We start from the raw sequence: 15,390 nt of genomic DNA on the forward strand, positions 1-15,390 counted from the left end.
ATGATGATTATATTTTTATAGAACCCCCTTGTGTAGTATAGAAGCATGATAAATGAACTATTTAAAACTTCAAATGAAACAAATCCTAATACATGTTATTTATAATAATTGAGAAATCTCCATAGTTTATGTATACGTGGTACTAACATTTTCTGCTTACAAGTGATTTCTTAATTAGTGAAACTTGGTCTTTCTGGTTCTAAAGGTATAAGAGTTTGATCCATTTATTTGATAAATACATTCATTATAAATAAAAATTTCAAAATGAATTGAAGATTTAATGGAAAGGGAAGGTAATAGAGTAGGTATTATAAAGGAAAAGATTGTTTAATTAGTGCATATAAGTATTCATAATAATATTTGAAATGTTTTTGCCAGGGCACCCGACCCCGACAATGCTGTCCATCCAAAAGTGGCAATTCTCTATGAGTGCAAGTGAGTGAACTGTAAATTGCAGCTTTAAAAAAGTACAGTTAATGCAGTTGTTAATAGTGCTTAGCAGAAGGAGTCATACCTAAATACTTAAATTGTTGCTTGCTTATTTTTATCCTGATGGTTTAATTAAATGTTATCTTACAGTTAAAGAAGAACAAGAATTAATGGAAGAAATGAATGAAGATGAACCTGTTAAAGCCAAAAAACGGAAGTAAGTAATACTTATAGGTTGTGTAATTTAGATAGTTTTTTTTTACCTTTTAAAAGTTGATTAGATTGCAGTCAGTTCATGATTGGGACAGGTGATAATGTATGCTGTTAGGAGGCAGAAGTCATGATTGCTCTCTTAGGCCTGATACTGAAAAGCTTTGCTTCAGACTGTAGAAATGGTGTCTCTTCTGTTGCTAGATTTGCAAAAGATTTGATTATTTAAATATGTATTATGAAGCCAAATGGTATTTTAGGAGTTAGTTGATAAATTACTTTCAGACATTCGTTAGGGCTGAATTTTATATTAAAAAAAAAAAGAAACTCCCTATGTAGACCCCAACGGATACCATGCCAGAAATCTTATAAACGTATATACAGCCTTCTCTCTCTTCTTACATACTTGTCACTTGGCTAGTCCTTGAGTCCATGGTCATTACTTGGTGAAGAGGGAACCCATGAGCTTTTTCTGAGAGAGAGAGTGCTGTGAGTGAAGGGATTGGCATGACCAGTGCTCTAGAGTTGGTAAAATATGAATGTTGCTAATTATGGGTGGTGAAAGGGTTGGGGTAGAGGGTGTTTGTGTGGGGATGGGGGAGGAATGGGACCATTATTTAGTAGCAAAAAGGAAAGTTTGAAGACATTAGGGACTGGTCTATCATAGTCCTTATCTGAGAAGGACAGATTGAATGCAGCCAAATTATGGCAAAGAAATCAGTAAGACAACCCCTGTCAAGGGTGGTTCTTTTTTAAAAAAAATTTCCTTATTGACAACAATGTGAAAAAAATTAAGATATTAAAAGAGTCACCCATAATTTACCATAGTAACAACAGCTATTTTCATGTTTATAGTTGACTTTTTAGTTCTTGACCAAATGTATAATTATTTTTACTAGTTGTAATCAACTGATTTTGTGTTTTTTTAAAAAAAGTCTAGAATAAGACATTTGTTTTCTTAATTACTATAAATGACTGTATTCATTCTGTTTATGTACCATAATTTTGGATATTCCTACAATGTTAAACTTTTAGGTTGTTTTTAATTGTTTGTTCTTATAGACAACTTTGTAAGGTTTTTAACTGCTTTTATCAGGAGAATGTCAAAGAAGTCCTTTATGTGGATTGCCCGAGCTTCTCTATTTAGGTACAAAGCTAAAAGCCTATTTTTCCTGGCTTAGTTTTTCTTTATTTCTTTTATTGAGATAGATAGTGATAGTTTGTATTGTGACACTTTCATTTAGTGTAATTCTTTATATAAAGGTTATTTGTTTTCATTAGTTATATTTCTTGGATGCCTTTTAACTATTTAAATAGTTCTTAAATAAATTATTATAAGAGGGTATATTGTTTGGCAAATTGCTTTTACCTGTTTGTTTTGTGCATATCTTAGGTCACAGAGTATCTCGCTAAGTTCCTGCAGGTCATGGACTATGTCTTCTCTGTTTGATTCATTCCCTAAATTGCTAATTACCTCTCACTATATTTGTGGGTTAGCCTTAGTTCCATTTAAATCTTCTGGGCTACCTTCATTTCCCTTTATAGCATGCTTTTGAATTTCCTGATGTTCTGTTTTCCTGATTTCCTTAAGTTTATGTAGGAAATACAAATCAATTTGATTTTTATATTTAGCAGATCGTATTTAAGAAGGTAGATCTGCTTAAACACACCTGAATATTACTGAATTACTTTTTTGATTATTCACACGACTGGGCCTTCTTCATAGTGCAGACATTGAGAGGTGACTCAGTTTCGTGTTTACTGTCTCACTTGAGTACGACACAGAAGCAGGGTTGCCCTTAGCCCTGAGGTGCATGTTGGAGGAACAAGAAGTAGTTTAGTCACTGATGAACAGTTCTAGTTCCACCTAACTACTCCGGGGCCTATGTTGCTCTCTGGGACCTGTCCTTCAACTTAAATCTCAACTTACCACCCAGAAAGTGAGTAAAAACATGTCAGGTAGGTAAGGTATATATCTCACATATCCACTTGGCCAAGTTTGCAGAGATTTTAATTTTATTTTCAAAATAAGTATTTGAGGTTACTAAGACTTATACCAATCTTTATTAAACAATTTATGCATTTATAATGTAGAATATTTTGGAAAATGCTGTTTTTCCTGTATCATTTCAGGAACTAAAATTTATTTTGTGCTGTTTGAGTCTAACACATAGAGTTTTACTGCAATATTAGATAAGTTTTTTTGTTTGTTTTTTAAGTAAGGTAGTTTATTTTGTATATCAACTAGTGTCAGGGACAGACAGCACATTAAAGCTATTCTTTTTTCCTAACATTGTAGCCACTGTAACATCATTAGAAGCTCATTGTAACTTTATTATTACTATTATTTTAGTGAAAGTTGCTTATCCCTTAGAGTTTATTTGAAACCCTCATTATAATTTTTGCCAAAAATATGCTGCTCACTAGTGAGTCTTGAATATTCTAATGATGTTAAGATATTAGTAAAATTATTTATTAATATTTTGTCAGTTGATGCCTTATATTTAATTTTTTATAGGAGAGACGATAATAAAGACATTGATTCAGAGAAAGAAGCTGCCATGGAAGCTGAAATTAAAGCTGCCCGAGAAAGGGCCATTGTCCCTCTGGAGGCCCGAATGAAGCAGTTCAAGGACATGCTGCTAGAGAGAGGGGTCAGAAAACAATCTTTGGGGGAGATATTTCTGTTTTGTATAAGTAATATAAATATGTCTTGCTAAAAGGTCAAATCTAAGGTTAGTGCTCATGTTGTGGGGGGGGATAAGGGAAGCCTATCAAATTATTGTACTCTTTTCAAACAGCCTTTTTCTTGGCTAATCATACCGTGTTTAACAAAATGCCATTTTACTGTCCTTTTAAGTACAAATAACATTTAACATTTATTGGGTCATTAAATTATGGTGAGTAATATAAGACGAGTATTAACATTACAGAACGGCGGACTACTCGAGATAGGTAAGGTATATGCGATTCTTTTAATATCTTCAGAATGGCTTTTGGTTAAAGGAGAACTGGTGCTTTATGACATTACTATTAATGAAGCTTAATTGAAAAGGGCTTTCAACCTTTTGGTTATATTCACATATTCATTTGAGTAAGTAAAACTGTTCAATTTTAAATTACAGCCTTGTTCACAAGATTGGAGCAAGCATGGGAAATCAAAATGCAAATCTTCAAGGCTTTTTCTGATGTACTGATTTTTAAAATGTCACACAGTAGTGGTTATTTTAATGAGTAATTAAGTGTGTGTTATTTCTATATAATAGAGAAATGTTCAGAGCCAATTAGTGTGGGACTTAACTGTTGCTAGCCTCCCACTGCTTGTCATTCATTAGTGATGGAAACTTCAGTATGGTTTTTTATTATGTCTCCTTTTTAAGGAGATGTCCTGTAGATTTCAAGCAAAAATTATATGACCTTTCTGTTTTTAAAGCCAACTTAATTATGAGGCAATACATTTTTTATTTTAAAGGTGTCTGCTTTTTCAACATGGGAGAAGGAGTTGCACAAGATAGTTTTTGATCCCCGGTACTTACTGCTCAATCCTAAAGAGAGAAAACAGGTAATAGGAAAATAACAATATTTAAGAAATGTATATCCCTTCCCAACGTAAGTTTTAAATTACAAGAGATAAAGTACCGTCCTTTTTCTCCTAACACAGTACTTTAAGAACAGTTTCATACCTTAGAACATAGTCATTCTTGATGTGGACATTTCTGCCTCAGAAATACTTGGATGTTTTTGCCATTATGGACATGGCTTTTGCCTCATGGACATTTTGTCCTTATGCCTCATACATACTGAGGTTGTATCCAGGTTTCAAAATTCATTTCACATGCATTTACTGATTTATTTTTTATTGAGCAAATAATGCAAACAGAATTGAAAAATAGCAAAATAACAGGTGAGTAAAAAGTAGGAAAATCTACCTATAATCCTACCCAACTGAGAGGCCCATTGTTGAATGCTTTAGCTTTCCTGGCTGTTATGTGCCAGCATAGATGTACATAAATAGACAGCTCTCAGAGTGTTTATATCTCACACCACACACACCAAGGCCACATCTTCTAAGTGCCATCTGTTAAAATGTCTTTTCACTGTAAACTTAGAGAAATGATGGATGCTTCAGGGTCTCTGCTGAACTGAAGTTACTAGAACTAGAGTTGCCTTGTTACTGAGTTGCCATTTATTCCCATGGTGATTCCATGACACACATCGTCTCATAGTGATTGCTGCTCCTAAAGCATGCACACTTCCAACTTAGATAATTTCTGAATTGCTTGGACCACCCTGACACTGCTCTCTGAAAAATGGTGAGTACGTTGAACCACTTGCTCTAGTGCTGTTGAGCTACACGGCCTCATGGGTTGCAATAGTGTCCATCTTCCATATTTGTAATTTAATAGCTGGAGTAATTCTCCACACAGTTTGTGTCATTATGCATACAGGTCTCATCACAGACTTTTTATGTAGAGAAAAAATTTACAATGTGTCAGACATGTGTCAAATAGGAAGATACGACTTTCCAGATATATTTGCATATGTATTTCAAGCACAGTGGTCCTTTTTTTTTTCCCCAACTATTTGTGATGGTCTCATCCTTACCTCAGTTGATGGCCCTATCAAAACCTATAAATTAGCTTCTATTCGTTTCTTTTCACCACTGCGCATTTCCAGTCTGTCAGCAAAATCTACCCTAAAACTGTTCTAAAACCAACCTCTTATTCACCATTTCCCCCCTAACACTCTAATTTAACGTCCCATAATCAACCCATCATCTTTGTGGCCCCTAATTGTTCTCCTTGCCTTCCTTCTTCCATTCTTGCTCCTCTGTAGTCAAGTTCTTTTTTCACATAGCAGCCAGACTAATTTTAAAGTTTAAGTGACAAACTAAGGCAGTGTTCCGTTGCCTTAAAAACGTGCATTGCTTTCCATTTCTTTCAGGATAAAAGTGAAACTCTTTCATGGCCTGTAAGATTCTCCACTCATGGCTGCATACTTGTTGAGCTCTTTTCTTACATTGTCCTAGTAACACTGGCCTTGATACATCTTGGCCAGTACAGGCACATTCTGGTACTTACTAGTCCCTCTGCCTGGAGCACTCTTCCCCCAGGTGTTTGCATAGCTGACTGCATCACTGCATTCAGATACTTATCTCAGTGCCTTCTGATTAACCTATCTCTTTGCCTTCTTTACTTTTTTTGTAGCATTCAGAACTCCAGTTATCTAAAATTATCTTGTCTGTCTTTTCCTGCCTTTGTGTGGTGCCTGGAACAGTGCTTTAGTCTGAATATCCCTGAAGACTTACTTTAAAACTTTTATGACTTACTCTCCATGGCACTTGAGTGTTAGAGTTTCTAAGTGAAATTCCATGTACATACTGAGAACTAAAATTTTCTTTTAATTTTGGAGGCATTTCTTAAGCTGCTGATGTTATTAGTTTCTTAATAGAGTTATACTTAAAAAGAGAAAAAGTATCAAGCAGTGCTCTGCTTTAAATAAAATCTGAACGGTTCTCATGCCTTTTGAGTAGAAGTCTTAAAGCTGGAGTGCGAGGAATGAGTGAACATAAAACCAAGTGTATTGGGAAGCATGGCACAGATAATTAGGAGAAACTTGGCAGCATAATAGAATTCCTCATTTTCTGTGAGATGTTCATCTCTTAGAGTGATCCTAACTTCGGTGTGGGATATCCCAGAGGAGGAGATAGGACATTTTCTCCAGCTTCTGAAAAGAAAGTTAATATTAATTCACTTGGATTTTATTTATAATTTAATACTTTTACAAGTAAAGTGTATACTGAGAAAGGAGAGAGGGGTTGGAAACAAATCTCTTCCCCACTTCCATCAGCAAGTACTTTCATGATACACTCCAATGCCACATTTAGAGGGTATTGAAAAATGACCTACATGCCTAGCAGGGGACTGGTGAGATAATTATATATATGTTTATACAGCTTTTAAAGATTGGCGTATATATATAGACTGACCTGGAAAGAGGTCTAAGTATTTTTTTTAAACTTCTTTTATTTGACTTTTTTCAGAGATGTGGATACATATATTTAAAGAGCCACATAATTCTATTAGATGTGTTAGGAAAAAATATTAGAGTGTTTTATCTTCCTGAAGATGTTTCTTTCAGAGCCTTCCAGCTTTGTTTAGTCTGGACTGGTTGCCCTCCAAACCTGATGTACAGCTGACATTTTTGAGGGTGACACCTTTCTACCATCATCCTAGGGATTTTCATTGCTTTTTTTTTTGTGGTGCGGGGAGTTCACGTGTCTCCTACATTATATGTCTTTTCTTTCTTGGTTTACTGCTTTTTGATGCATTCCATCTCTTGGGTAGCATGCTGAGAGAATGTGCATGAGAAATTTTTGAGGCCTTAGATATCTGAAAACACCTTACTGTACCCTTATTTGGAATTGTTTGGCTAGCTAAGGAATTTGAAGTTGGAAATCTTGTTCCTTCAGGATTTTGAAGGTATTGTTCTGCTTCTAGTTTTCAAGTTTTTTTTTTTTAATTTTATTATTTTGTGGAGGAGGAAGTAATTAGGTTCATTTATTTATTTTATTATTATGATTATTATCTTTTAATGGAGGTACTGGGGATTGAACCTAGGACCTTGTGCATGCTAAGCATGCACTTTACCACTAAGCTATAGCCTCCCCCCTCATGTAGTTTTTGAAACCATACCTATTCCTTTGTATGTGGACGTGTTACTTTTTTCTCCTCTGTAACATGTAGGATCTTCCCTTAAGTCTTTAGGGTTCTAAAATTATACAGTGATTGTACCCTGGTGGAAGGTCCCATCATGCTGGGCAGTTGGTGGCCCTTTCAGTGTGAAAACTCCTATATTTCAATTCTGGTAGAGTGTTGTTTTTTTGATTGCTTCCAACTACTTTATTTTTTCATTCTGAGACAGAGAATTTGCACTCTGGGCTGGTCCTCAGAGTTTCTTATCTTTTTTCTCTTGCTTTCTACCTCTGTTTTTTGTTGTTGTTGTTTTGTTTTTTTTAACTTTCTGCATAATATTCTCAACTTTATTGTGTAACCCTTCAATTAGATTTTTTATTTCTTTTGTCATGTTTTAGGAGTTCCTTTTTCGTCCTTGAAATTTTTCTTGTTTTATGGTTGCAGTATCTTTTAGTTAGTTCTATGAAATTGTTTAGGAATTTTTTCTGCTTTTAACTTTTCATTTTCTTGCCTAGTTTTTAGTTTTGCTGTCTTGGTCTCTCTTTTTCACATTGGGGAGTGTCTGTAGTTTTCTTTGTAGACCCTGAGTGCTCATAATTAAGAATGAGGCACTAAAACGCTGTTTGAGTACTCTTAACATCTGGATGGGCTCTCATGATTGTTGGCTTTTCTGTAGTACAGTACAGTAGTTCTCGACCAGAACTTTTTTTTGCCCTACAGGACATTTTTGTTTGTCACAATTGAGAGAGTGCTGCTGGTATCTCGTGGACAGAGATGCTGCTAAACATGATCTGGTCCAAAATGTCAAAAGCGCTGAGGTTGAAAACCCCTGTTGTAGGGTGACTTAGGCTGGTTTGTTGAGATCCTGTAGGGTAAGGTAAGTAATTTTAGGCTGGTCAGATTCTGGATAAGAACTTCTAGTCTCGCAGGGAAAAGGCCTAGTTCTGAGAGAGAATTGTGTCTTGATATTTGGTGTGTAGCTGTTTGCTTAACTCCTTGTTTTCTCAGCTTGGTACATCGGATTCCTCATTTTTGTTCCCCTACTCCAAAGACACCATTTTACCTTTTAGAGCAGGGGTCAGCAAATTTTTTTGCATAAGGGGTCAGGTAATAAATACTTCATGTTTTGTGGGCCATGTGACCATGATTGTGTAATTCTGCTGTTGTAGTGCAGTAACACCCATAGACTTACGTACAGTTATGAGCATCACTGTTCAAGTAAAGCTTTATAGACACTGACATCTGGATTTCATTTAGTTTTCATGTGTCCTCAGATTTTCTACTTTTTTTCCGAACTGTTTAAAAATATCAAAACTATTCCTGGGCTGTACACTAACAGGCAGCAAGCCAGATTTGGCCAACAGATCATGATTTGCCCACCTTTGCTCTGGAGAATAACCACTCGCCTCTTAACTGAAGTTCAGGAGTGGCAGTGCCCCAGATACATAAAGTTGGTGAGGGGGACCTAGTGATTAAATTGCTTCTAGAAAGCTTTATTGTAGTTGTACCCTTTCCTCACTTCATGGGAACCTGGTGCTGTCAGTTGTGGAGCTGTTAGAGGATTCTCTAATTTTAAAAATTGGATTTTTTCTTTATTTTTATTGACTGCTGGTTTAGGGTTGGCTTTCTCATGTCTGCCAAATCTTTTATCACTTGTCCATGTGCTTTTCAACTTACAGAGTTGCTGTTTCTCTTTTTCCCATTTCCTTGTTCTTATAAAAAAGAAAATCCTTTTGGCATTTGAAGAAAGCAGGAAATAGATGTGCATGTTCAGTTTGTCATCTTGACTATACATTACTAAGTGGGGGAAAATATTCTAGAATGTGAAATATAGGTTCCTATTGTTAATATTTTTTTCTAGAAGGGATTTGGAAAGACTCATTTCTCTTATGTGTTTTATATTGCTCGAAAATGTAAAAATAAACCAGTCCAATTTGTAATCAGAGAAAATGAAAATTAAAGGGGCTTTTGACTTTTTTCTAGTTTGGGAACCTAAACAGAGGGCTTGTATGCTTGTGTTAGTCTGTCAGCTGAAGCTTTAAAATGTGAGACTTGTTAGAGATGACCTGCATATAGTTGAGTTATCTATAATTAATACACCTTTCCAATTATTGTTCAGACAAAGATGTTACTTAATATTTTTTTTTGCAGATTCCACAGTTTGATGTTTAGATTACCTATATGAAAGACTTAACTTGTCAAATTGTTTTTTTTTGTGATAGGTATTTGATCAGTATGTAAAGACCAGGGCAGAGGAAGAACGCAGGGAAAAGAAAAACAAAATAATGCAAGCCAAGGAAGATTTCAAAAAAATGATGGAAGAAGCAAAATTTAATCCAAGGTATATGGCTCATTACTGTCAAATATCAAAATATGAATGTATTTTCTTCTAGATCAGTTAATCTATCTTTTGGATTTTGGGACATAAAAAATGTCTAACTTAATTATTGGTTTCTCCCTTTCTAAGAATCTTTAGTCTTAATTTATTTCCTTTAGAGGAATCCCTGTTACTCTATGAGGCGTTGGTTTTCAAGAAGGGTACCTTTACTTTGAAAACTTCTTTGAGAATAAGTTCCTTTTCTAGAAACTGGTAAATGATTTAAAAAAAATCCCTTTCTTTAAGTTTTATGCATGATAAATTGCAGAGCAGGAACATTAATTTTTTTTTTTTTTTTTTTTTTTTGGCGGAGGAGAGAGGTAACTAGGTTTATTTATTTATTTTAGAGGAGGTACTGGGGATTGAACCCAGGACCTCATGCATGCTAAGCATGAGCTCTACCACTTGAGCTATACCCTCCCCCCAAGCAGAGCAGGAACATTTTGATTGAATTGAAGTGGTGAAGGACTTTCATTTCAAAAATGTCTAAGTGTCTAATTATTGTTTTGTCTGACAATTTCAGTTGACTATTAATATATAGCAAATATATGTAATGGACCGAACAAAATGAGACATTTTAAACTTATGTGCCTAGCATTATAACAATGAGAGCATCAGTTATTGTATATTTTGGCTACACTTAGAGATAAATGTATGAACTTACATATATATGCATACATGCATGCAATTAAAGTGCATGTATGTGTGTGTGTGTTTTGTCTCATTCAGTCTTCAAAACAGTATGACTTGGTACTCATATCCTAGCTATTTTACAGATAAGGAAAGTAAAATATAAGCAATTGCTTGAGTGAATGTGAAATTTTAACTACAGTCCAGTGTTACACAGAATAGTCTGGACAGGGAGAATTACCTTCCTATTTATAACTTAGTTTTGGCAGTAAAGGTATTAAGTTGTTTTAAATATCTCAGACCATGGAGAATTTCTGAAACTGTAGGGTAGAATCATGGAGTCTCTGGGTTAAATGGCACTTTTTATAAAAAAAATTTATCTTGTTTAAACATTTATTTTTGTCAGTGAAGATGGGAAAGAGTATTGTTGTTTGAGGAAGTGTATTTGGTATTACAATTTTATATTTGGAATATGAAGAGAAACCTACTGTGGCATTAATACAGATTTCAGAAAATAAAGCTCAGAGTATTTGTGACTGAAAAATGTAGTATTCTTCATATGGCAGAGGTTCAGACTCTGGGGGGTCTTAGTCTTTTTCTTGATCAAAAGGGTGAGGTTATGAGTCAGCATAGTTGTAACTGGCTTATAAAAGACTTAGAAGGCAGTTGAGGAAATTTGAACATAAATTGGTATTACATGATATTAGAGAATTAGTTATTTTCTTGGATTTTATGGTTATGGAGGAAAAAGGATTTACTCTCAGGAGATGCATGTTGAAAGATTTGTAGATGAAGTCTCATCATATATCTATTTATTAAAGCCTTTATGTGTCTGGGAGTAATTGATTCCAACAAGATTTCTCTTTTGTGGATTTGACACATTAAAAATTAAATCTTACTGTGCTGTACACCAATAATTAACACATTGTAATTGACTCTACTTCAGTTAAAAAAAAATTACATCTTGCTGTTTCACAGTACACTACAGATGTTCTTTTGGGGAAGATAGAATTCTTGGAGTGATCTGCACTATTAACTGGAGCCTTAACGCTTGGGGCATTGTGCCATATTGCTAAACTGAATCACATTTAACACTAACACAGAGGTTAGGACCAGTTTTAGTAAGTACCAGAAAACAAAGGGGAAGAACTTGAAGTTGAAAAAATATTGTCTACTGAGATACTTCAGTGGAGTTTATAAAAGCACTGGAGTTTATTCCAAGGAAAAGAATGACCCAGGAGAATTACTTAACTTTAGTGCCTGTTTCTTCTTTTTTCTTTTTTAATGGAAATTTTAGGTATACCTCTTATGTTCAACACCTAGACACTATGCTCTTCCCCATCCCCTACCATCAACTGTTATCCACCTCCCAATCTTCCCCTTTTAAAAAAGATTCTTATACCATGCCTGTTATAATGTTTTTAAATGGTGAGTCACATGAAAACATCTTTATGGGAATCTAATGCTAAAACTTTATTTTAGTCTGTTCTGGTTAAGAAAAATTATTTTATATCTTTTAAGTAATATAAATATGTAAAATAATTGAATTCTCACTTTATACATTAATATTACATTTTTTAAAAGTTTATTCTTTAATCACTGTAATAATTGCTTTTTCTGTCTTAAAATTATAATTTATCATGAAAAGAAAATGGGTTTAATGGACAACATTTAATCCCTTTTCTGGGGTATGCATTTTTAATTTACCTTAAAATTTTATTATGGTTACGTAATCATTGTTCAAACCAGGTTTGCAGTATATCCTATTGCTAATAATGTTGAATTAATGAAGTTAGGTATTGTGAGTAATATCAGTTGCATATAAAAGATTATTAGAATCTGGCTTTGGTTAGCAATTCTTAAAATAAGCAAATGTTAGCAGTGAGTGGGACTCCTGATCTTCAGTACAGCCAGTTTTTTTGTTATAATTAAAGTTGTAATTTAATCTTGTTTAACACCTAAGAGAAGGTGTTTTATTTTTGTATTGAAATAACTCTTTTTAAAGAGGAAAATAAGCTTTATTTTTCACCTCTAACAACATTAAATATGAGTGTTTATTATAAGAGTGAATTCTTATTATATGCAAGATGAAAGCTTCAAATTTTGAAATACATCTAAATATATGAAAGCTCTATAAATAATCTTTTGTTCATGAGGAAACTTCTTTTTTTATAGTCTCTTTAGCCCTCACAGACATTAATTTTTCACATTTCTGCTGAAACTCCTTATTTGTTCAACTGTTAAGACCATGTTTTAAATTCTTTGAACCTATTTTTATTTAATTCTTCTAATACAGTTTAAAAGAACTTGTGTACCTTAAATAACATCTGCCATCTTGGGTCAGTTCTATTTTAATTTTTTTTCTATGGGTCGCATGTTTTTTTTGTTTAGTGATTTTTAATTGAATATTGTAAATTGTAGATAACAGGTAGAGACACTGAAATCTGTTATTTTCCTCTGAAGAGTAGATTCTTGTTTTAGCAGGCAGTTCAATTATAGGCTGATCACTTTAATTTTAGGTTTGATTTTATGCGTTGTTAGTGTGGATCTCAGAAAGTGGAAGGTTTTTGTCAACCTTCCAACTTTGTCTCCCATATGGGTCTTTTGTGGGCCTTACAGTCCTAATAATGTTCTTTTTCCATCACTACTCAGTGTTTAGTTTCTCTTTTTTGGTCTTAACCATGTAGCAGTTTGGTACAGGGAGTGGCCTTTCTCTGGTGTTTTATGGCTTGGCTTTGGCTGTCTCCTTATTCATGGGGAATTCTTATATGGTATTCTTCTTAGGGTCCCTCTATAGCTTCTCCCTCTGCCATTTTAGTACCCATGCTCTGATCTTTGATGCTTCTAGCTCATCAGGACCACAGTACTCGGACTCTGGCTCTTTGCATTTTGGGAAATTATCCTGAGGCATAGGGACATGGGGTTCATTTTCTCAGTCTTACTCTACCTGTTGTCCACTGTATATTTTGTTCTGTTTTATAATAGCTTACAGAGAGAGAGCTAATTCAGTAAGTTATTCTGCCATGGCTGGAAGCAAAACTCAGCCTCATCTTAGGGTGGAAACAGATGAGCTCTTAAGTCTCTTGAAGCACACAAATTCTTTGCTCTCTGATGTTTATCCCCCTAACACCATGCTGTTAGTATACAAATCTCTAAGCCCATTTTCACTCTTTAGCCCTTTTTACTCCTTTCAGTAGTTCGTTCACTATTTAGGCAGATGTTGGGACTCGTTGTCTCATTGGCACATATTCTTACTGGGAAAGGGGTATCTTCTGCTATACATTTCTACAAGTAGAAATAGCTCTACCAAAGTTAGCACACTTGCCATTTTGTTACAGAGCTACTTTTAGTGAATTTGCAGCCAAGCATGCTAAAGATTCAAGATTCAAAGCAATTGAAAAGATGAAAGATCGAGAAGCCTTGTTTAATGAATTTGTGGCAGCTGCAAGGAAGAAAGAGAAAGAAGATTCGAAGACCAGAGGTGAGAAGGTAAGATGGTTTTAGTTCTGGTATGTGACTGATGGAAGTGCAAATGGGAAGGGACTAAGCTGGTACTGTGTTTCCAATCTCATTCATGGACATAAATAATCACAACTGTTTATATATTATTCTATCACTTTTCTTCCATAGTGCTTATTTTAGTAACATCACTAAACTACATAGGTTTCCTTTAAACTTTATTAATACTGAGATGCCCAGTTAACCCAGACTGGTTGTGGTTAGGCCTGACTGTTCACCGGTGCCTGCCTGCTAAGATTTCAAGATTCTTTATAGGTAGTAACGTTTAACTTTCAAAAAGCTTCTTTATCTTTTTTGCCCTCTAAAAGATAGCATTTTAGTGACTTTCTAATCTTTTAGTAAACATATCTTACATATGAATTATTGTGTATCAGAATTAAAGGTCAGCTATTAAAGATTAATGAATTCCAAATGTCATTCGGTTGCCGTGTCAGGACTGGAGAGGAGCTCACCACCGGGGAGACAGACTGGTAGGGAGATGGCACCAGTGGTGCGTGAACCATCAAAACATGCAGCCATTCTCCTTAGTGTCCCTGTATGCTTTGTGAATGGAGAACAAGACCTTCTGAAGCCTAATCATTCTTGACATTTCAGGTTGCCTCTTATTCCAGACAGTTAGGATATTACAGACTCTATAAGAAATGTTGTTAGGAAAGTAACAGTACTCTGATTGGGAGGAAGCCTCTCTTATTGAAAATAGCAACAGTGTTAGGTGAAATAACTTTTGTCAAAACTAACTGAAATGTCCTGATTATCTGACTTATTGTGCTTCAAGGTGGATTTTTCCAGGATTATTTCAGTTTATTGTTTTTGGGTAAATTATTATGCTTCTCAGAGGAAATGGGCAGGATTGAGTTCCACGTAAACATTTTTTCTGTTGAGTTAGAACGGTGTTAATGAATTGTTTGCTGCTTTTTAGTAAGAACCTATTTGATTAAAGAAAGCCAAGTAAATAAATGATTGATATTGTACGATTACTTTTAAACAAATTGAATGTTTTTCTCTTTGCATTTCTAATGTTTTTTTTTTTTTCCTGAACACTTTTTGGTAACTGTTTTATGTATTCTGTTTTATAACAAGTGGATAGACTTCACAGTTTTGTGCTTTGCGGCTAGCAAATCAGTTCAGTCTGACAGCTGTCAGTCACTGACATGCAAAGTATTTATGGGATTCCCTAGTGAGGAAAGAACTGGTATCTCTCTTTGTGGTGACTTTAGCTTCCCACAGTTCTGGTACATTATATTTTTTTTAGTGTTTTTCCTTTTGAAGTGAAGAGAGTTGTGCCCAGAATGTTAATTAAAATAAGAAATTAAATAGACATTATGTCTAAATAAACCTAGTATGTTCAGCTTTATTTTCTTTTGATTGTAAAATTTTAATTCTCTTAATTACAGGTTTAGCTTTGTACCATTCATTATGTTAAAAAAAAAGAGGGAATTACTAAAATGAAACTTTCTCATTTTAAAGAATGCAAAATCAGTTACTAACTAGGCTATGAAAGCAGAAATTTTTAAAGTAAGGGTTTAAATA

The 15,390-nt window shown here is 34.5% G+C and overlaps 1 protein-coding gene across 13 annotated transcripts in view; it reads left to right on the forward strand.

The window, feature by feature from the left end:
- TCERG1 (transcription elongation regulator 1) overlaps positions 1–15,390 on the forward strand; it is a 57,712-nt gene that overhangs the window by 32,412 nt on the left and 9,910 nt on the right. For 8 of the 13 annotated variants that reach the window (XR_004135916.2, XM_031449278.2, XM_031449280.2 and 5 more), the window contains 7 exons: positions 379–435; positions 580–646; positions 1,736–1,786; positions 3,158–3,293; positions 4,112–4,201; positions 9,557–9,675; positions 13,680–13,830. Coding sequence is in view for 12 of the 13 variants with exons in the window: in XM_031449278.2 (XP_031305138.1) it covers positions 379–435; positions 580–646; positions 1,736–1,786; positions 3,158–3,293; positions 4,112–4,201; positions 9,557–9,675; positions 13,680–13,830 (671 nt within the window). In the remaining variant the exon portion in view is untranslated. The remainder of the gene's footprint in view (positions 1–378; positions 436–579; positions 647–1,735; positions 1,787–3,157; positions 3,294–4,111; positions 4,202–9,556; positions 9,676–13,679; positions 13,831–15,390) is intronic. The other 5 variants (XM_031449279.2, XM_031449282.2, XM_031449285.2 and 2 more) reach the window with 1 other exon arrangement.

The sequence above is a fragment of the Camelus dromedarius genome, chromosome 3, assembly GCF_036321535.1.
Source record: "Camelus dromedarius isolate mCamDro1 chromosome 3, mCamDro1.pat, whole genome shotgun sequence".
Taxonomy (NCBI): domain Eukaryota; kingdom Metazoa; phylum Chordata; class Mammalia; order Artiodactyla; family Camelidae; genus Camelus; species Camelus dromedarius.